At 31.3% G+C, this 23,426-nt stretch overlaps 1 protein-coding gene across 6 annotated transcripts in view; it reads right to left on the bottom strand.

The window, feature by feature from the left end:
• Positions 1-23,426, bottom strand: part of LOC105492201 (EPH receptor A7) — a 184,846-nt gene that overhangs the window by 12,140 nt on the left and 149,280 nt on the right. For 2 of the 6 annotated variants that reach the window (XM_011759211.3, XM_071096711.1), the window contains exons 6-14: positions 19,982-20,106; positions 17,172-17,355; positions 12,225-12,333; positions 11,489-11,544; positions 6,990-7,115; positions 5,750-5,935; positions 5,112-5,173; positions 3,479-3,688; positions 2,341-2,490 (exon numbers count right to left, since the gene is read on the bottom strand). In XM_011759211.3, the coding sequence (XP_011757513.1) occupies positions 2,341-2,490; positions 3,479-3,688; positions 5,112-5,173; positions 5,750-5,935; positions 6,990-7,115; positions 11,489-11,544; positions 12,225-12,333; positions 17,172-17,355; positions 19,982-20,106 (1,208 nt within the window). The other 4 variants (XM_011759212.3, XM_011759213.3, XM_071096710.1 and 1 more) reach the window with 4 other exon arrangements.

Here is a 23,426-nt window from a genome sequence, read left to right as displayed (position 1 = left end):
AGGCAACCTTCCCAGAAAAAAATAATATATTCACACATACACAGCAGTTTCCACATGTATCAGGGGTTCATAGATTTAAGTCTCTCCATGAACTCCTACCAAAGCTTCCTAGTAAAAAAGCTTTTATCTAGAAAATTTTATCCCAGAATGGAAATCATTATCCTAAATTATCCAATTTTTCTCCATTTGCATATTGAAAATTAAACATATAATTGTTCAAATAGCACTCTACTGACATAATTATAAAATAATGGCTATTATGTAATAAGAGGAATATGAATATCAATTTCACTGTACAAACTGACCTATCTAGGTAATATCTCACTGCTAAACAAACCTGTGTCCAAATTTATTAATTATTTTAGACTTTCTAACTAAAAACATAAAAGAATGTGCCAAATAATTTAGGTTAGAACTAAACTGCACAATAGACATAATTATGTCATTTGACTAATAAAATATTTATTAATCCTTCGTATATTAAGGCTATATTCATGATGTTCATTTTTAAGAAAAACAAAAAACAATACTTAACACATTTTAAAATTTAAAATTGGAAATATTAATTTGTTTCTTCTTAACCATTTTCATTATTTGTTTTTGGAAGTTAAGTGAACTCTGAATTTGTCAGTCCTGTCAGTCCCTTTATGTTTGAATCCAGTACAGAAGGAAGGTGTCAAAAGAAATGAAACTCCACTGAGTATCTAGGGAATGTAAATATTTCTCTTTCTCTGCCCTAAGGATTTGTTTGTCCACATTTTGACAGTCCATGAAATCTTTGACACTGAGACCTGTCAAATATTAACAACTTTGCCTCTGCCAAACAGACTCGTCATTTAGACTTTTATCTTTGAAAAACAAAACAACAACAATAAACTAAAAGCAAATGAAAAAGTTTTATGTCATCTTCCAGCTCAACATATCAACAGATTTAACTGATTTATAACCATCCTCTTTTCAGACTGGGAACTTCTCAGTTAATGCAAAAGTTTGTAGGGAAAGCATCAAAAATAACCTTACCAACAACATATAAAACAGTCTAAATGTTAGTTGTCTAAAAATAACTACTGTAAGTTTTAAGACCCATAGCAACTTGATATGGGCAATTCTAAAGTTCAAATCAAAGTTATTGATTTAATATAACAATTTGCATGATCTCTTTAAAAAAATAACTCAAATGTAACTGTAGTAGTCAGCTTCTATTTTCCTGAAGCATTACTTATTTTTTTACTTCATACTCCAAGAATTTGGATTAGTATAATTTCCAGACTCCTTCGAAAACTGTTTCATCAATCTGTCCAAACCTACGTCTTCATTTCTAATTACCACAAGTGTACTGCATCTCTGTTATAGAAAAGTGAGTCCATTTGATTGGTCTTCATACACCTCTAAACCTTAACCTCTCAACTTTCCAGTGTGCTTCCTTAGAGAATGGCTCATCAGCTCTGAACCAAGGTATCCTCCAGATTTCTAGTACAATCCTGGATATCGTGCTACATTTCATACTGGCTCTACATCTATCTAAATTTCACTCATATTTCAATAGGTTGAACTATAAGTGCTCTTGGCCTACAAAACGGCCATTTTATCAAACTCAACCTAATAAAAGCAACTTTTTTTTTGCACTTTTGCTATATTGTTGAATAAATGGTCTCTTGGTGTGAGATGTGTACCCTCACATGGACTACCATCAGTTTCTTTTCTCAACGGATAACAGTATGCTTTATGTTCTAGCATATCCTCATGGCAGCAGGGGATGTACATTTAATAAATACACTTTTAAAAGGAATTTCCAGGGATATTCTTATTGTGATTACATTCTAAAATATCACTATGAAACATTTACTGATAGTGATCATAAAATCTAGATTGTCGCATGAAACTAAAACTTAGTTACACTGATCAACAGTAGATAATTTAAATGAATTTTCTTAGAACACTAAAAGAAAAAGATAAGCTTCAAAGACAAAACAAAGCACAACCAAACTTCCTTCCCTCCTCTTCACAGATGATTCTTTTACTCATGTGATGCTCCCACTCCAGCTGTGCAAGTGTGGAAACATTATCTTTATTAAGGAAGAAATATCGTTAGTAAGCTTCTATTTTGTGTCCATAGAATTTGTATTATAAAAAGAGAAAGACATTATTCAAAATGAAAGCCAAAATAATAAAATTAGTAGAGCCACTAATTTATGGTAATTAGTGTGGTAGTAATTGTGGAAAACTGTATTTTTATAATTATTTAAAAGTGTGTTCTTAATGAGCCTTTACCTACGTGTTCCAGTAATAGTGGCTATTAATGTATTCAATCTCTTTTGTTTAAATGAATGTAACACCTACATCTTGATTTGACATGTCCCAATAAGGTCTTTCTCCATAAGACATAACTTCCCACATGACTATTCCATAGCTCCATACATCACTGGCTGATGTGAATTTCCGGTACTGGATGGCTTCGGGTGCTGTCCACCTTACTGGAATTTTTCCACCCTATTATAAAAAGAAATGAACATTTAAAATATGTATAATAACTTATCTATTATTTATGGCAATATCATAAATACATATGTGCCTTTTTGGTTGGTAGTTCAGCAGCATCAGGTCTACCCATCTTGAATCTCTATGTGTATTTAAAGTTCTTAATCTGATTTTTAGAATCCCATTACAAATTTCATCATTTCAAATTTACATTGCAACTCAACTGATGGAGCTTTGTGTGGTGTTAGGGCAAGAGTATATTGAACAAACAATGAGAGGCTGGGCGCTGCGGCTCACACCTGTAATCCCAGCACTTTGGGAGACTGAAGTGGGTGGATCACCTGAGGCCAGGAGTTGGAGACGAGCCTGGCAAACATGGTGAAACCCCGTCTCTACTAAAAATACGAGAAAATTATCCATGCGTAGTGGTGGGCGCCTGTTATCCTAGCTACTCAGAAGGCTGAGGCAGGAGCATTGCTTGAACCCGAGAGGTGGAGGCTGCAGTGAGCCAAGACTGCGTCATTGCACTCCAGCCTGGACAACAACAACAGTCACAACAAAGACAAACTAGGCAAAGTTACTATGAAAATGAAATAAAATATGGATAATTTAAATAAACTCTCACATATTTTCTTTTTTTCTAATCTTACAAAAGTTATAAGGATTAGCATAGTTAATATTCTTTTAAATCTTTATTTAAAATGTTATTATAGTTTTCTACAAATATGAGTGCTAGTAACTAGATGTTTTTGTATGTAACTATATTCTATGACTCTCTCAATATAAGGTAGTCATGTTATCAACACTTTCCTTCTTAGCTTATATATACACTGTACAAACAATGATTCTTCCAGAAAAACAAAAAACAAATAAAAGCAACCTCAAAATGCTTAGCTCAATTTGCTTCATTTTTCCTGTTTAGTTTACATTATTAGGTCCTGCTTTCGTGGTAGAAAAATCTTAAGAATATGAAAAAGTGCAGTAAATGACTTTTTCTTACAGTAGTTGTATAGACAGCTTCTGGATCATCCTCTATAACTCGGGACAGGCCAAAATCTGACACTTTACAAACAAGATTGCTGTTGACAAGAATATTGCGAGCTGCAAGGTCCCTGTGAACATATCCCATATCAGCCAAATATCTCATTCCAGCAGCAATTCCTCTCAGCATTCCTACTAACTGAATGACTGTAAATTGCCCATCATGTTTCTGCAGGAAGACAAAAATGAAAGCCCAGTTAATTGCATACTTTAAAAGGGACAAAAATCACCATGAAAAATATCTGCATGCTAGTAATTTGCTATTGTATAACAGGAATTGTTAATTAATTTTTTATATAATATGGATACCTGTGGAAAAAAGCATAAGATGCTCATTTAGCTGATAGCCAAATAATTTTGGTAATCATTTAGTTATTTATATTAATTTGATATTTTAATATGAACTAACAGTTTGAGATTGCACAAGTCTAAAAGTATATGCTAATTTTTAAGTTTGGAAATAGAATATCTAAAAAATTACCCCAATTAGCTAAGTGTTTTCCCCACATGCCAAAAAGTCTAAATAACATAAAAGTATATAATGAAATTAATATACATATAATAAGGTTTATTTTCCTCTAAATGGTAAAAATGAGAAAGGGGGAAATATTTGAGTCAAAATGAAGAGAAACTAAAATGTAGAAAGTGATTGTAGTGGCTGACTTGGTTTTCATTTAATTTTTTCTTAGTTATGCTACTGATAGGAGTGTTACTTGTAACAAGGATTCTCTAGGACAGATGTACTAGCAAATGGGATTGAGAACTGTTTGCAACCAGACCGGTCACTTCTAACCTATTTTAACCAAAAAATTACTCCAGCTGAATATAAATATGCTGGATGAAGTGTGCTAGTCTGAGTTGATGAATTTTCTAATTGATTCTTATATCATGATGATGCAGCAATAAAAGTTGCTCTAAATCCTATGACTGTTTAGACATCTGAGTTAAATATGATTCCAGATCATATTAAATAACTTTACAAGTTCTCTTTTTCTTTAGATTATTTTTTTCTTTGCCATTTGGAAAAATGTTCACATGTTAATATTCTTAGTTAAAAAGCCTCTGAGAGGAAAAATATCTATGTTTATATATTTTGGATTTATATGTCATTTACAAATGAATCACACATCATTAATTTGAAAAATAATGTTAATAATCATATATTTTATGCTTGGTGTTCACCTAACAATAAAATAGAAATGGTTCTACAGAGCAGAGTTGTGATCAAAGTGTCAACACAGAATGGTTATCTCACCTTTTAGTCTTCTCCATATTATCTCTATATTTCATTTACAATTGCACATGCTGCTTTATAACATGAATTCAAATTACAGGGCTTCAGGCATCCTCCATATCTCAGGTAATAATATTAACGGAAATAACTTTGTGACCACATTGTATCACTTAAATGCTTCAACTATTCTAGTTTAATCTAGTCTTGAACTCTGATTATTAATCTGATTTTCAAAGACAATTTTCTAACCTCTTACTATTTTACAAGGTTCTCATTTTACATCGCAAAAAAGATTCAAAAAATTATATTGGTAGCAAGCATAGTATATTTAGAATAAGTGGATCACTTTGGTACTTACCCTGAGAAATGCATCTAGGGCTCCATTTTCCATGAACTCTATTACAATCATGACTGGTTTCCCTAAAATTAAAAAAAAAAAAAAGTTTCAGAAGTTGTAACCTGAACTGCAGGGTTATTTCCTTTCTCATCCCGCAGTAAAACACATGGTGCTCTTTTGAAAGAGTGTGTGTGTGAAGTATGAGTGTTTCTTTTAGTGTTGCTGCTAAGCTCAAAAAGTCATTATATGTCTGCTTGGAACATGATCATGATTCATAAAATTAAAACATATAAATAAAAGTCATGGTGTTCTTCTGACTCCTGCTTTGTGAGTAAAACTCAGAGAAAATTATACTTTATGTAAAACGTAAAGACTATATTGTATAATTATTATGTCTCTTGAAGAGAAATAAAAATATTTATCAGTCATTCCATCTATCAGTTATTCTTCAACTCTAATCTTACATTCATTTTTTTCTGCTTTTTTTCCCCCTTGAGGTGATAACATAAAGGAAGAATTTTTTTATTAGTTACATACCAAGAAAACTCATTCATTTAGACTATGCAACATATTTCATAATTTGTTTTATTATGTACATAATAATACTAATTTCTGACACTCGGTTTGTTTTATAAAATAAAGATATAACCAATATCTACCTCTTGTAACAACGCCTTCCAAATGGACAACATTTGGGTGGTCAAACTGCCCCATGATGCTTGCTTCACATAAAAAGTCTCTCCTTTGTTTTTCTGTGTAACCAACTTTCAGGGTTTTTATGGCTACTGCAACGTCTCTTTTCCCTGGAAGTTTCAAACGGCCACTGCAGACTTCACCAAATTCTCCTGAAGTAACAGAACAAGCAGGCATATTTTATTTTCTAAATATTGTACTTTTCTTTTAAGAGCAAATGCATTTAATTATTTTTCTTTAACTTATAGTAAATTATTTAAAGCATTTTAAAATATTTTCAAAAATACTTGATAAAGCCCTGTAAGTTACATAGAATACATTCCCATATATAGGGGAGTCTATTTCCTAGACACAAAAGTTGTTTATGAAAATAATGGCATAAATGAAATTAAAACTTGAAGATACAGTTCAGAGCTCCTTCATAGAAGTTACGCTTTCCTAAACTGTCTTGTTAAACAGGCTACTATTTTTCAATTGAATTAACCAACACTCAGGGTTAACATTCAGATTTGAATTATGCTATTATACATTTAAAATTATTTTTTATATATGGCATTAGTATATAACCTAGACTACCCACTAAAGCATGAGGACACAGCAAATTCTAAACATTGCTATTCCTTTTGAGAAGAAAATATTTATTAAACATTTAAAATCTGGAATTTATATGCACTATGTCTACTGGATTTAAAGGAATTAGAATCAGAAATGTATATTATAAAAATACATACAAATAGAAAATATTCCCTTTAAATAATTCATACACATTAATTTTCTACATGAATTTAAATTACAATGGCTAATATCTACAAATACAAGAAAAAAGATAAAAATGAAAGTTTTGTAAGAAGACAGTAAATCAAGTAAAAGGAAATGCGCAGCAAAATTCTGGAAATTTCTGACCTTTTAAAAATACAATTCATTTCTTAAATGACAGGCCAGAGCTATTATAAAGTAGCTTGTAATAGAACAATATCTTAAAAATCCAACAGAAAACAAAAATATATGGATTCTTCGTGCCACATGCTAGTTTTTCACATTTTTTCGTAAGATTTCATAAACAAGTACAGCCTCACTGCTTCCAACAGTTCAGGTGAATGCAAAAGTTCTATACTTGAGGGATAATTATTTGCCTGTCATTATGATGTATGACTTTCGATCTTGGCTAAATGGAACAGCTGAACAAGGAAGCTACAATAGCCTTACCTGCACCAATCACACGCTCAATTTTAATACAGGAGGCATCTAGCTCCTTGGCGAATTGATGGACAGCTCTATTTGGGTCCTCATAGGTTTCAGGGTCAATGTAGGTTTTGGTGCCTGGAAATTTAACTGTAATGATGTAAGAAAGCATGACTGTGATGAAGCAAAGCCCTTATTGTGCAGTCAGCCCAGGAATTTCATTATGCAGAGTGCTCCTTGGAACAGTGAACTTGCTTCCACATCACCTGATTCACAGCAGTTTTAACAGACTACTTCAGTCTGCTGGCGTATAGGTATTATCTGCAAGCTTCTATAGGTAACATAGGATCCAGCTCATAGGTTGCTAACTGAATTGCTTTTCCAGTAAATCAACAAAAGACATTCACCAAAATTTCTGACATGCCTATCAGACGGGAGGTTTAATTAAATTCACTGCTATCATGGCATAGTTCAAGCCATATTGAGGTTTGTAATGGACTTGGAAACACATTTGTAAAACTACCAGTCAGTCAATCAATCAAATTAATACACTGGGAAAAGAAGACATTTCATTTACAGGTAGCCTACTACACTGACAGCAATATTAAAAACATTTAGACATCTTACTTATTCTTTTGATTTATTTTTTAAAAGACCAACCACCGTTGACATATACATAAAATTAATACAAGATGTGAGGGACTTCTATCACAGAATCAAAGAGATATCTTCTAAAGACAGTTTCATCTTCACCTTCAAGGGCAATAGAGGCCAGATATACAAAGTGCAGAGTAAAGTAGAAAATTTACAATATTCCTGGGATCTGTTAACCAAGTATGACAGCGATTTGAAAGAGGAATGGTTTATATGAACTTTCAATTATAAGGCTCTGGAAGATCTTAACTGCTGAGGAGGTAGCCAATATGCCTCACAAAAGGTAGTCAAAATGCAAACAACATAGAATAATCTTAAAAGTTAAAATCTTCTTAAAATGCACCCAGAAGCATGCAGGTAACAGATAATACTATGTCAACTTTAAATAAAATTCAATTACAATAATGTATTCCAAATCTATTTGGTAAAAGACAAAGATAAGATAGATAGGCATATATTTGGTTATATTAATGCAATAAAAATTACACTATATCCTCAAAAAAACTTTATTGTTTTAACAAAGCCACTGAACAATCTTTTCATCAAATCTTACTATTTGGAGAACAATATACTTCTTTATATATTACACTGCAGCCTAACTGTGCTTATGTCATCACATTAAAATTATATTTTAAAAATAAACACATAACAAAAAGAAGCAAAATGTATAAAGGAAAATGGGATTTAAAAATCTTGATTTATTCTGCTGTAGTTGATTGTTTATCCAAAATTGATTGTCTTAAACAATTATTGTTGCAGTTTATAAAACTGACAGATGCTCATTTGTTACTAAAGCTGAACATGAAAAAAAAAAAAAAAACAACACGAGAAGAAAAGAGAGAGGGGATAGAAGGAGAAAAGAGAGAAGAAGGAGTATAGGGAAAGGGGGAAGAGAAAAAGAGAGAAGGGAAGAAAACAATAGGTTAACCTCCTAGATTGGCAGGCAGATGGAGAATGAGCCATCTTCTCCCTTTTTATTCTCTCTTTCTTTCATTTTTTTAAAATTTTGTTTTGATAAGGGAGCTAGATTGGAGGTAACCTTCCGCATCTCAAACGGTCTCTGACGGTTCTTTATTCAAGCTGTCATAAAACATTTTGACAGGCCAGAGCTATTTTGGCATAAAAACATGAAATACTGCCCAGCTTGGATTTGAAGACATTGTTAGAAGAAATGGTAGGAGGAAACAAAATGTAAATCGGAATTGCTTCACTAAATTCCTCCATTGTGTTTATATCTTTAAATGTAGCACTTGGGGGCATGGAGAGTTGAGGGTGCCTGATACAAATGACTGGACATTCTATTAAATTCAGTGCTCTAAAAGCTAGTTAAATGGTTGCTTTCAAGTTTCTGTAAAAATTCAATCTGGTGTTTTAGCACTTGGGAAAATTGTCCATGAACTAAATAGAGTAATAGAAAGACACCAACTTGTAAACAACTGGTTACCACAGTATCATACTTTGTATATTAAGTAATCATAAAATCAAATAAAATACCTTGTTTTAATCAAACAAGAAGAAAACATATCCTTGGAAAAAGGGTGATTCAAAATATTAAGAGTTCACCAGGATAGGATATGGTAAGTGCACTTTTTTTCATTATTCATTTAAGAAATGAATGTTTTAAAATAAGGAAAATATTGACATTATTTCTGAATATTCTGGTTTATCCCAACTTGAGTATGAACTTTTGTATTTTAAAATATTATTTCGATTTCTCATGAAAGTTAAACATCTTAAAACCACCATTGCTAGTTTTCTCTAAAGGTTAAAACTTTATATACAGCAAGCTTATCTTGTATATATTAGCAAGTAAGGCATGCAATTATATATTTTCTAATTACAAACTGGATGTGAAATGTGAAGAAAGTGAATGGCATAAACACATTAAAACTTATAAGGCTATACAACAAATTTTGGATAAGTCATGTTTCAATTGACCTTCTGCATTAACCTGCAAGTTAAAAGCAAATAAACTGGTATATGTGATCATTTGGGGATATTTCAAATATGCTCAACAAATAAAAGTGACATACTGATTATGGTAATATTAAATAATTGTGCCATTAAATTATTCACATATGGGCAGGACCAGGGATTCCCGGAACTACAGTCTTATGTTACTCTTCTATATACATTCTACACTAGAAAAAAAAATTTGGAAATTCAAGTTTTGATCTGCTCCTTCCTGTCTGGGGAAGTGTTAAAAATATTCTCCCATGTCATTAAATAGAAACAAAAAAAAGGTAACCTCCACTTTTTTCTTTATTTCCTCTAGCTATAAACTACCTATGGTGCTCTCTTCACTGAGGCTTGTCGCAGGAAAATTAATGCCAGATTAGCAAAAGGAAGTTCTGACATTGGGGGCATATCAAATAATCCCAAGTGGGGTATAGAAACACACATATTCAGTCATAATCAGGGGTATATTTAAGTCTTTTGAGGCTTAACCCATATACAATTTGGGATACTGTCTTTAGGGGAAATAATACATGATTATATACACAAATTTGCTACAGCACTCCCACGGCTTAAAATAGGCCTGTGAAAGTAAGAGGCCTTGAATATTAAACTTTATAATAAAGCCACTTCTGGGCATACCTTTAATTTCCATTTGTAGTAAACCGTACTACCCCACATGCCCTTCCTACCATCAGTGGTTGAGATTCAAGATAATTTCTTATTCAATTTGGATTTGTGTTATGTAAAACCACTTCTATTTTGAAAACTGAAGGTAACTGTTGGTTCAAAAATGCAAACATATTGAGAAAATTTAGGAATGATAAGAGCATTTACAATTTGTGTATTTAAACCACACATTGTCATTTGAGCTTTTTTTTTTTTTTTTTTTTTTTTTTTTACAAAAAAAGGAATCACAAAGAAAATCTAAAATGTATTAGAAATTCTTGATGGAGGCTTTGCTATTCTTATGACTTTATGATGGGTATAGGACAGCATCTTCACAGATACTGACATAAGAATCTAATAAATAACACAAAAGATACAATTCTTATGTCATGGGAAATTTATCTACACATGAGAACATTTGCCAAAGATTACAGGCAATACAAAATAATAATAAAATTGGTTTTTAATATTCTCAAGGATTAAAAATGGGGAAAATGGGTTTGGGTAAGAACATCATTAATTATCAGAACTGAAGTAATTTGATGATTAGGTTTTGATTTTGCCTACATAAAGTAATAACATTTACTCTCAGTGCTCGCATTTTCACATGCCATTCTCACTGCAACAAGAATAAGATTAATGCAGATAGGCATCTATTTTATTTGGGTCACTAAGCTTTCTTCTAAATATGATTTCTAAAATGAACTTTTAAGAATAAGCTAACTCAAATCCATAGGAAAACATCAGAGGCATGAATCTTATTATTATACTATTTATATTCTGTGAAATATCTATCAGTGATAGGTAATTTATAGTAGCTGAAGAGAAAGAGGCTCCTTAATTTAGTCTTTTGTGGTAGCACCACTCATTGGATTAAAAAAGGGCCTATCCTTGTAACCTGAAATGACATTCCATAGCTAGCAAATGGGCACATGCAACCTTTAATGTATTATTATTATGATGGCAAGAAACACTTGGGCAAAGTTTGCAAAAGGAAACATTATGATGTAAAAGCAGCTGAATATCCTGCAGTTATATGGCATTTCTGAATATATTTTATTTTTTCAAATTCATATCACATGATTTTAATTCTAAACATCTTATTCAAATGCTTTAAAGCAACAATTTGAGCTCATGGTATAATTTCAAGCATGATGCATAAGGACTTTGTTAATGCCAATGCTAATAACCAGATTTTTCTATTAATAGGGGTACATCATAGTAAAGAAAAGCCAAACACTTACAATGAAAGTAAAGCTCTTCATCCCCTTCTTGGTCAGCTTTGCTATAACCACAGTGCCTGGAAGAAAGCAAATTTGTGACAATCTTAGTGATTTTACTTTTTATATTTAAATTTCATTACAATGCACCTTAGTTACTCAACAACCTACTAGAGTTAAATTTACTGTTCATAGTTATGAATCCATTTAGTAATAATATAGCAATTCACATGATTAAGATGCACAGAAAACAAACTTTTTGTGTGAGAAAATGTAAAAGGAACATTTTTAAAAATACATTTAGAATGAATATACAAAATTTAATATGATTTGAATCCACAAAGTTCAATTCACAAAAATATTCATGAGTCACAAATATTCACAAGTGAATGTTTACTTGTATTTTTTTCTGGAAAAAAACACATTTTAAATGGTTTCCCCAAACATTTAATAACTAAAAGAGTAAATACTTCCCCAGGTATATTCTATATTTATTATGAAAACTTAACTCTGAAAATAAGAAATAAAAATTCACACAATAAAAACTATAATACTCATTCCCCCTAAACTAAAGGCAGTGATCAAACTCATATTACATTTTGATCTTAAAGGAATGACATGTTATTGATCTTTATTGTTTTGTATCAAAGAATGTTTGCATTTACTATTTAAAATTCTATTACACTAAGTAATAGGCTGACATAATTCTTAAAAAGCAATATGTTTTAATGTTTGAGATTAGAACAACTTTGTGTTCTACCTTCTCCCAATGATGAAGCCAAAGACCATGAACACCAAAATGATGGTCCCAGCCACAGCAACCACAGCAATGATAATGACAGGATTCTGTTCACTGGAGACAGCTGTAGCTGCAAACAGAGGAAATAGGCTCAGAAATACTTGACACCATGCAAGAACGTGAGAGGTTAAATAAAATTAGTGATATCTTTTCTATGTAATTCACTCTAATTTTAAATAACTGCATTATTTTGTAACAAAGTAAATTTAAATAAATGTTTATTTCTGCCTTTCAAAGAACTGGTAAGGACAATACTTTCACATATTTTCCATTTATTAGCTATAAAGGAACGTATAAATGCTCACTGAATGACTATATTCCTGCTTAGTTGTAGAAAGCTTAGTTATAAATCAAGAGATAGACACATCTGATCTGCTAGTGCTATTAAATCCCTATTGTTCCTCAGCAAGGCATTTGATTTTGATCCCTTTGTGTCTTTTTTTCTGGCATGTGAAATCAGAACCAAAATACATACCTTGTGTATTTTTTAAAGTACTTTAATACACATTAAATGCTTTATCTCTCATATCATCAATTAAAATAGAAAGCATAGTGTAATCATAGTTAAACATCATGAAATTATAGTCCACTATAATTCAGGAAAACGATGAGCCATATTATCTGTGTTAATTTTCATGAAGTATGTAGTAAACACATTTCATATTTTAAGATTACAAAAATAGCTAGCCTATTTTAGAAAGAGAAAACTTTCTGCAAGTACTTTTTAACAAAACGCTATCATTACCTAACTGCAGACACTTCTTGTACAATAAAAAATAATTCTTCTATGCTCATTAAGGCAAACTCAGCTGAACCTTTCTGACAGTCTCTTTGGGAACAAATACATGTTTGCATGTCTTTTAAAACACTCTCTGATACAGAATTTTTGCACTTATCACTTCCATTTTTCCAAACTAGTGAAATTTTATTTATATGGTGACTCACAATTGTCATATTTTCCCAGTTTCATATTTTCAGTAGCAATACAGACTTTATAAAATCATTTAAGACATTTGAAAAAATGAAAATGAATATTTCAATAAATGATCCAGTTGCAAATATCATAAAATACATAATGTCAAACTAATATAACTTGCTAATTCTGAAACAATCAACAGCTGCAATCTTTAATTTAAGGCAGGATGGAAACTACCTTTCCTTCTTGTTGATGGCAAGGGACTAGATCTCTAGAGTAGTAATTCATATGAAGGCAAAACATATCTTGCCACAATAGGAAGTATAAAGTTTTTTTCAGATCAGCCTTTCTCTAGTTTATTTGTCTGTCTCCTTTTGACAAATTATCTCTTAATTTCGTATACCTATGCTAACAAGAGATAGCTCCTGTGTTGAAAAACAGTAAAAACAGCTCTGGTCTAGTAGATACTTTCTGAACAAAGAAGATTATACACATTCTCTAATTTATCACCTGCCAAATTGCTCCCTGAGGGAACTTAAAAAGGTTAAAAAAAAAAAAAAACAACAAAAAAAAAACAAAAAAAAAAACAGAACCCCCCCCCAAAAAAAAAAAACAGAAGAAAACAACTTTCAAATACTAATTTCTGAATTACAGCCTATTATCACACAACAGAGAAAAGATGACTTCAAGTACTTTAAAAATTTGTTTATTTTATGTTTTTAGTCTTTTTTCTATACATTTTAAGAAAGTAAAAGAATGGAGTAGTTCCAGTCATGAGGAAGAAAAAAATTATGTACATATGTTATGAAATTCTTTCCATGCAATGTGTCCCATGGGCCTAATTCTCTGCTTGTCTTAGGCTCGGTTTTTCCCTTAGCTTCAGAAACAGAACTCTAATGAGAAAAGTGAACTCAGGTGAATGATGAATCAGAATTTGTGCATATTTATTTATACATTTTTGTATATTGTCAGGGTCATACTTTAATCTTTCCACAGCTGACATTAAGGTTAATATTTTCATCTATTTCACGGGCAATACCTATTAAAAATAATTTGCTAAGGCTATAAATAGAATATCATGGTTTAAAAACTCAAAAAAGTAGATAGGATACTGCATAGAAGGGGATTTTAGGATGTATGTGCAATGAGAGACTGTCAAACTTCTCTTTACAAACAGTGCTCAAGTGACTTCTTTTAGACTGCATCTTATCTTCTGACCTGCTTTCCGGCACAGCAAGTCACTGCTCCCTGACATGGTGGTATCACTGGACCATGCATTCCACCATTGCTTAATTGTGTGGCCAGAATCTCTGTACCTGCCCCTCTCTTTCACTGAACTTTCAATAAAGATCATGAACTGCATGTTTCAGTGTCTCCTTAATTCTTAGCATAGTAACTTACGCTGATTCACTGGTTCACAAAGAGTAATCTGGAAAACCCTGAGAGTCCTCAATAACTTTTCATAGAGTCTGCAAGATCAAAATAGTTTTCATATAATATGAAGATGTTATTTGCCTTTTTTACTCTCATTTGCTTACAAATGCAGTTAAGATCTTCAGAAGGTTATGACAAGATAATACCATGACTCTGATGGCTAATAAAATGTGTTAGTGTGTTCTTGTGTTTTTAAAGTTTCCATTTTAATTTCTAATTTGGTGAATATTAATTGATATAACAAATATAAAACATTTTTTGATATCCTCAACATTTTTTAATAGTAAAAGGGCTCCTGGGATGAAAACTTTTGAGAAAGGCTGTGTTTAATAAGAGCTGACACTGGAGACTTTCCATGATAGGGACTCTCCTTGACACTTTGTATATATTAACTTAATCCTCAGAATATTTTGTGAATTGAGGACTACTTTACTAGAAATTAAGGTACAGAGACCTAGCTCATCCAAACTCCTATAACCGGACATGGCAGAGCAGAGAGATTTGAAATTAGGCAGCTCTCTGCTGGCACTGAGTGATATTAGTAATTCATTCTATGCTGATCAGTGTGAAGTATTCATTTATTGCTAATTTACTGAGTGCCTTCTGTGCCTGAAACCATAGTGGGCACTGGCAAGACAACAGTAAGGAAAAGAGATATGGATTCTTCTCTCATCAAGTTTACATTCCACTGGGAGAGAATATATTGATAGTAAAAATCAAATTCTAATGTAAAAATCCATTCTTAACATACATTTCATGTGATCTTTCAGATTCCACTACTTTATAAGCTCTGAGTCTTGGTTACTTCTTTTTTTAAATAATAAAAATAATATCTATGAATCTCAGCACTCATTAAATGATAGTTTGGTTTAATATTCTCAATTTACAAAGTCAGGAAAAGGCATAAATTCATCTTGAATCTTTTGAAATCTAAAAGTGTTTTTAAATAATAAGGAATGATTAGGTAAATGTGAGATACCTGACATTTTAAGTTTAAACTATTTATTAAAAGATGAAAGAAACCATAATTTGAAGTATCTTTTTATATTTGAATTTACAGGCTGATATTATGATATAGATCTGAGTTGAAAACTACTAGAGCACATTTTAACACTAACCACTCAAATGTTTAAACATTGAAATCTTAACTTAAAATGCTTTAATGTTTTGGGGGACAGTAAACTTTGATATGCTGATTCTTAATCTTATATAATCTATTTAAAAATAATAATCATAAAAATGGCATTAAGTTCACCAAATCAAATTATGTAGCAAATTTTTAAATGGATGCCTTTATGTTTACCATTTTACGTGAATGATTTATATCTCAAAATGATTTCAACATACATTTTTATTATTTGTGGCTATGAGAGTTACAGATTTATTTTAAAATGTAACAAAATATGTGGAAGAATAATACTGTTACCAAACTTAACAAACATTAGTTAATGCAAAGGATATTTATCAATTCACTCTAACTTTTAAATATCTATACAATTCTTTCTTTAAAGCCAAAATAATTCTTTAATCAAACTTATATGAATTTAATTTGTTTAAAATATTTTAATTGAGAAAAGTCACATAACATTTTCCAACTCAATTTTGATTAGAATTTTGGAGGAATGCTGGATTGGCAAGGAGAAGAGATAACAGCGGGAAAACTCATGTGCCTGAGCAGTAACATCAGGAGGAATCAAAACCCTAAAATATAGAAACACAAACTGAGACATCGGCTCTGTTGAGGAGCAACAGCAGTGGTATTCAGGGTGTTCTGAACTTGCACTCTGACAGCAAATGGGGACATACATCCCAAGATACATCTGCTTACTTCTTATACACTATATATACATGCAATTTTACTATAATCTTGTTGCATTATAAAATGTGAACAAAATGATAAAGGGGCTTCAAAGATATTAGCTATATTCTATTTTTAAGATGAGTGGTTATAGTGATATTCATTTAATTATCTCCCTTATATTTCATATATACTTTAAATATATTCTTTAGTATGCATGAAATATCCCATAACATAAATGAAAAATATCAAAAATAAAAATAAATATAAGTTCTAAGACCTTCCTGAACTCTCGTTTTTTAAATCATTGCTAAAGGGTAAGTCACTTAAATGAACACAGGTCCTTAGATACCATCTTTCTCTTGTTCACCTCACTACACATTCTGGCTTCATTTGTGGGTTTCTGTGAAGTAGCCGCTTTGATGGACACACTTAGAATAAGATTGTTTTGAGGTTGACAAAAACATCTTGTGTCAATACACAAATTAATCAGTCCTGCTTCTGTTTCTAATTTCACCTTTTTCAAAAAATAAATCCAGTATGCGTTAAAGAAACTAATTTAAATCACAAGGTTCTAAAATTGCTAAACAAAACAGCAAATGTTAAATTATCATGAACTTTTACAAAGTACATTTATATGTACATATATATTTGTATATGTACAAATTATGATGATGCAAATGATCACCCCAATATTGAAAAAATAATAATATATGCTGGAGTTATTGAGAGTAAAAATCCAAACCAAAGGCATAATTACCTTCAAACATTTTACCTGTAGCTTCCTCTAGTGTAGCAACATCAAGTCTGGGACTGTAGTTTCCATAACCAGCAGCAGTAAAAGCCCGAATCTGGAAAACATACACTGTTCCTGGTTTCAGATTATTAATGGAGGCTGAAGTAGACTTGGTTTTTACTGTTGAGTAGGTCCGTTCCCTTTGATCCTAGAAACAATATTTAGAGGAAATATTTAATTGTGATTGCAACCAGACAATTTGACAGTCAACTGTTTCAATTTAATTCAATTTGCTCCATTGTTTTTATAGAGGCTGCATTGCACTTTGTGGAATATTATAACATTAAGTCACTTCTAAGGTAATATAAAATGAAAATGTGAAACACACGCCTTTGTAATATATATATTTAGGGGGAAATAATTTAGTTAAAACATTTATGATGTTTTTAACTTTCGCACAGGTAATACGTGACAAGAACTACTTAGCCATAATATAATAAAATATCCTACTGGTCAAAGAGTGGGTACACCTGTACAATCTACAGTTTAGTAGAAGTCATCACATCATAATGTAGTTCTCTTACGTTTTTTTTGAAAGTTATTCAGCAAGAAAAAAAGCTAGATGCTAAAAATCCAGAAAGTTATTAAATCAAGAAATTCAGTTAACACTACCACTATATTGACATACCAATTTTTTAAAAACAACCCTGAATTTCTCACAGAATAAACCACTTCTGCAACACAGTATTTAATGAAATATTTTTAAAGTAAAATTATAAATATTAAATTTTACATATATATGATTTATGGCTTGAGAATATTTTAAACATGATTTATTTCTTTTTTTCATATTTCAGATATAAAAACTGATGCAGAGTTTACTAAAATAATAGTTTCATGTTTATTAACAATTTTTATCCTATCATCAAACACATTTTATGTGCATATACAATAAGATTAAGAAGGAAATAAATGTAAAAACTCAAGCATATAAAAACTCCATCAAAACAATATTTAAATAAATAAAAATTTAAATCGTCCTTCATATGATTCTCACAAGCTATTTATGAATAAAAGCTGTAAAAATTATACTTCAAAATATACAATTTTAGAGAGTTCTTACTTGGTCTATAATAAACTCATGTGTTCAACTTTATCTGGCAATGAAATTCTTCATTGAAATCTTAAAATGTCTATCTAGTTGTTCGATTTGCCTTCACAGTGAGATTTGCAAAAGTGTAAATAAATATATACTTAAGCCTGATTTACTCAAACTGATCTGTGATTGTCCTCATTACAATCATTTATAAAAATGATAGTTTGTATTACATATATTTATTGCAAACGAAAGACCTAGGCATAACTCAGGTGACACAAACATCACGCATGTGTACATATACATTACAATATAATACAATACAATGCTATTATTGTCTTTTAGTTGCCTAATACGCAAATTTAGCGAATGTAGATACTTTTTCTGTAAGGCCAAAAAACATGATTTGAACAGACTTATTCTAGAGAAAACATTTGCAAAATATTTCAGATTTATGTTGTGAGAAACTTTACTCTTACCACCTATTTGTTACATCGCTTTTGAAATTTGATGCAATTTCATCAGGGACTATAACTGTTAGCTCTCATGGGAAACCATATATACTAAAACCAGCGTTAAAAACAATTATCCCCTCTAAAACACATTTGGTGGGATGAGAAATGAAGCACATAAAATGCAACCTTAGCTATGAAGTCATGAATTCATAATGTAAGTAACAAGCAAAAATATTTTAAACTTAATCTGAACATTAAAACAAAATCATATTTTAAACTAATTTTTCTTCAAAAAAAACAAAGGTATCTATTGCCAATGTACTATATACATTTCAATTTATTTAGTCATGTCAACTCATCCCCAAAGTTTTCTCAAAGCTTTAAGCTCCCAATTTTCTAATTGTATTGTCTAAACAGTTAAAATAATTATGTGTATTATAGCACTTCAGGTAACTCAGGTAAGCTAAAAATAGTAACACATTATTATTACTGTTTGTAATAGCAATGGTTTCCACGTTTCAAATCTTTCTGTGAGGTGGAGTTTTAAATCATAATCTGTGAACATGGTTCATATAAACATTTTTCTCTCTCTTTCCAAATGAAACAGAAATAAATACACTCATATACTCAAATACATCACTAGTTACTAAAATTTAGTCATTATAGGGAGATTAAAAAGGCAGCACTTGGGTTTTAGCCATACTATTTTTCCTGGAAGGAGAGGTGTAAATAAGTACCATACATGATTATTAAAACACATATAAAATAAACTTCAGGAGGAATTTAAAGGAGTGAAATAGCATCATGTGATTTGTAAGTCTGAAGAACTATATCTTTATTATACAAAATATTATTTCAAATTACTAAACTATTTGAAGTCATTATCATCACTGAAACCACATAAATTAAACAAATCATTAAGGTCCGAAACAGACATACTAAAGAAAATATTTTTCAAAATGCATTGGGCTGTGTGGTTTCTGTGGTACTAAAATATCCTACATCTAATTATTACGATATCAAAAACTGAATATATAAATAAATACATATGCTACAAATGGGACACTTTCACTTGTGTAACACAGAAACTTAATACACAGAAATCACAGTTATAGTAATGAGCCAGAGATTCACAGAGATGGTTATTATAAATGGCTAAAATTAACTATGAAGTTTGAAGTAGCTCCAAATTGTTGGCATAATGAGCAACTTTAGTCTACAATACAGTGGGATGACATGAGACACACGGCACATTGTACATTTCAGTTGCTCTTAGCACTTACTTTCTCGTAATACTTGATTTCATATTCTGTGATGACTCCATTGGGATGCTCTGGTTCCTGCCAGGAAAGCTCGACACTCCGCTGCAGCACTCTCTCCTTCATTACTCCGCTCACTTGCGAGGGAGCTGTTTGGACAAGATGTGTCAATAAACAATGAGAAAATTCACTGGATGCCTCAAATCAAATGTCACAACTGATCAGTCCCATGCTGTGCCAGTTTCATTAAGGTAAAAGAAAGCACCTTTTCATAGCTCACAATTCAGAAGCTAATGAATATTCAAACAGGACCTTATTACTGTTCATAAACCTTAATAGAAATTTAAATTAAAGTGCAAACAGCAGAAGATAGCATTGTTCAAGTTAGTGAAAAATGGAAATGATGGGGCTGAGAATGACAATTAAGCAAATGAATGCTAATTAAGGCTAGAAAATATGATTTCTGATTAATCTCCAGTGATAAACTAAGTCCAAATATTTATTTCACATGCAACAGCAATACACTTTTTAAAAGAAAAAATAATTTAATATTATGCAAGAAAAAGTGTATGAAATGGCTACTTTGATCTTCAGTGAAAGGGATCATATTTTTAAAAATGTTCTCATGTTTCACTTGGTGTGTGTATACTCCCAAAGAATTCCAAACAACTTTGGAAAACATCTTTAGACTTTATTAGGTCAAGATGCAAGAAAATGTAAAGGCTGCCTGCTACTTAAAATATGTGCATGAACACACATACATACACATGGACTCTTGCATGTGTAATTTATACCTACGTAACCTAGGTTTCAAGCTTTGAAAGGAGCAATTCAAAGCTACAATCTTGCTTTCTCTTTCTATACAGATAATAATATGCTTAGAGTTCTTTCATTCTAATTAGTGACATATACTCTTTTTGGTAGCTAAGTCTGTGGAATGTAGCAAACTAATTTGCTCTGTCTAATTTGCTCAGTGATGATTAACTAGTTGTCTACTCTGTCTAAATGAGTAGCTGCTCTGGCTTGGCTGAATTTCAGTGGGGTCATTATGTTTCATGTATCATGCTCTATCTCATTCTGTAAAATATTTTCAGGCTGTTAATTTAATTTTCTGATGTCTGAAATTGTTAATAATCTTGCTGACAGAAAAGCAATTATATGGGACCAAGCCGTTTAAGCAACCTTCTGATGTTTATCCCTTTGGCTTTATTTTGTTTCTTCTACCTAATATTTTCTTGTATCAATGTCTATAAAACACATTTTTCACTTCTTTCCGGCTTGGCAATTTTGAAGGAAGGACATGGAAGATGCATGACTCTCATTTCCTCCCAGATTACTAACAAAAGCGTAACGAGGGCAGTTTAAGTGGGACAACTTTCCCTTGAAGGCGATGTAGCTGAAGTACTCAACAAACTGTGTTTACAGTCTAAATGCATTTCTGCTATGTGTTCAACAAAGCTAATGTCTAATAAGAAATCTTATTTTTGTCACAACTTTTGAAACCTGAACATATGCAGTAAACAAGAACTTATCTCTAAAGTGACACGTCTCTGTACCCAGAACATGCTTAGCATAACTCAGCAGACTGCAACGTTCAAGAGGCTGCTTCCTTAGGCCATGGCCTTAGGAATCCAACTCCAACTAATTGTGACATGAGATTCTACTTGACAAATAATCTCTAATAGTATAACTTACTTTAAAAAATCATGCAAAAATGTACATTTTAACTAGTAAAAACAATAGACTGCAGCACAGGTGAGTATACTGCAATCGTCAACACACTGAGTTACCCAGGAGTGCTGCTGGTCTCTGATCAGGGTTTACAATTTATGTGTGCCATTTGAAAATAAGTTAGCTAGAAATAGGTTAGAGAGATCATATGTGTAAATCTCTAGGTTTCTTTCAAATAACACCCATAGCCTACTGTGATTTTCAGTATAAGTCAAACACTAAGACATTTTGCTTAGTTTCTATCCCCAACTATCACTTTGCTTGGTATGATAAAAGAGGCAGGAGACTCTGAATTCTTCAAGTTATGGAAAAGATTTGGGTTATAAATCTACCCTAAGTTTCTGATACATTGAAACAAGATCTAAATATAAAATGAGATGATTTTTGCAAGTTATATACTAAAATTACATTCATTATTTCACCCTGGAAAATAATTTTTACCTATAAAATCACAGCAATTGGAGACTGAAAAAGAAAAGCTGCTAAAAATACTTGAAATATATAATATTTTGAAACTCATATCACAGTGCTGACAGTGAAGTATGCCTCAACGTATTTTCCCTTTTGCACAGGAGCCATATCTGTAAGTGAATATACTCCTGAATTCTTCTATATTTCTTTCTTTTTTTCTTGTATCCCTTGCTGATACTATATCAAGTCACACATTTTAAGAGGGTCAGAAACGGAAGCACTAGCACATGGCCCTTGAGAATGGATAAACTGCATGACAGGAAAAATCTCTCTCTGTCTTATGTCCTTCAAATACAACATTTGGTACAGAAAACGTGATTATATGTTCCCCGAGCTTCAATATCTTAGGTATAAAGGATACACAACTCACAGGATATACAGCTTCTAACCAAAAACATCTCTAGCCTAGTTAGATTCTAACAAGGTAATTATTTTCAGATAAAGTTATATGTTAAAGTAAAATTAAAGTGGCATAAGGTATGTTAATCTTAAAACAATGATTTCTATGGATAATATATTTGATTTACTAACTTAATGATATTGTAACAATCTCACTAAGAATGTGCTCACTCTTACACCAAAATATTCAGTTAACTACCATCTAAAGTTCATTTCTTAAAAGAAAATAACAATATACAAATGAACTATACAAATGAAATATACAAATGACAATATGCAGATGAATATACAAATTAATTACATGCTTTAAGAACCAATTCAGTGTTATAACATTTAAATTATAATTGTTATACTTATCAAAGTGAAATTAGATATGTTGTAATTGGAATTATGTGAAGATAGTAAATAGTAACCAACAAAAATAATGAAGTTCCTGAATTGAAAGACATAGGTAAACACATACTGTATATAAAACAGCTTTTTGACATAAATTTTTAGTAGGATTTCTAACAAAAAATTAACACATTCATTTTTACTAGAGTTTCTAGAAATATTCAAATATAAAAATTAAACTCAACTGAAAGATGGAACTTCCTTTGCCCTTAAAGATCTTCAAGTCTTATCAGGGATACAAGATATTACAAATAAATAAAATATAAAACAGACTAAGTCATGAAGAAAATTATTAATTGTATTTGGAATTTTCACAAATGACAATGACAGAAGACCTTAGGAAATTCAAAATTTGTTTCCAGAGTTCAAAGTGGTAAATCTCAACAGCATGAAAACAAAATTGATAAATTTGATGAATGAGTAAAGCAAAAGTCTAATGACAGGCAGAAACGTAAATTTGTGGAATGGGTTTGTT

This window comes from Macaca nemestrina, chromosome 5 (genome assembly GCF_043159975.1).
Source record: "Macaca nemestrina isolate mMacNem1 chromosome 5, mMacNem.hap1, whole genome shotgun sequence".
NCBI lineage: Eukaryota > Metazoa > Chordata > Mammalia > Primates > Cercopithecidae > Macaca > Macaca nemestrina.
This window is presented reverse-complemented; position numbering and strand designations above follow the sequence as displayed.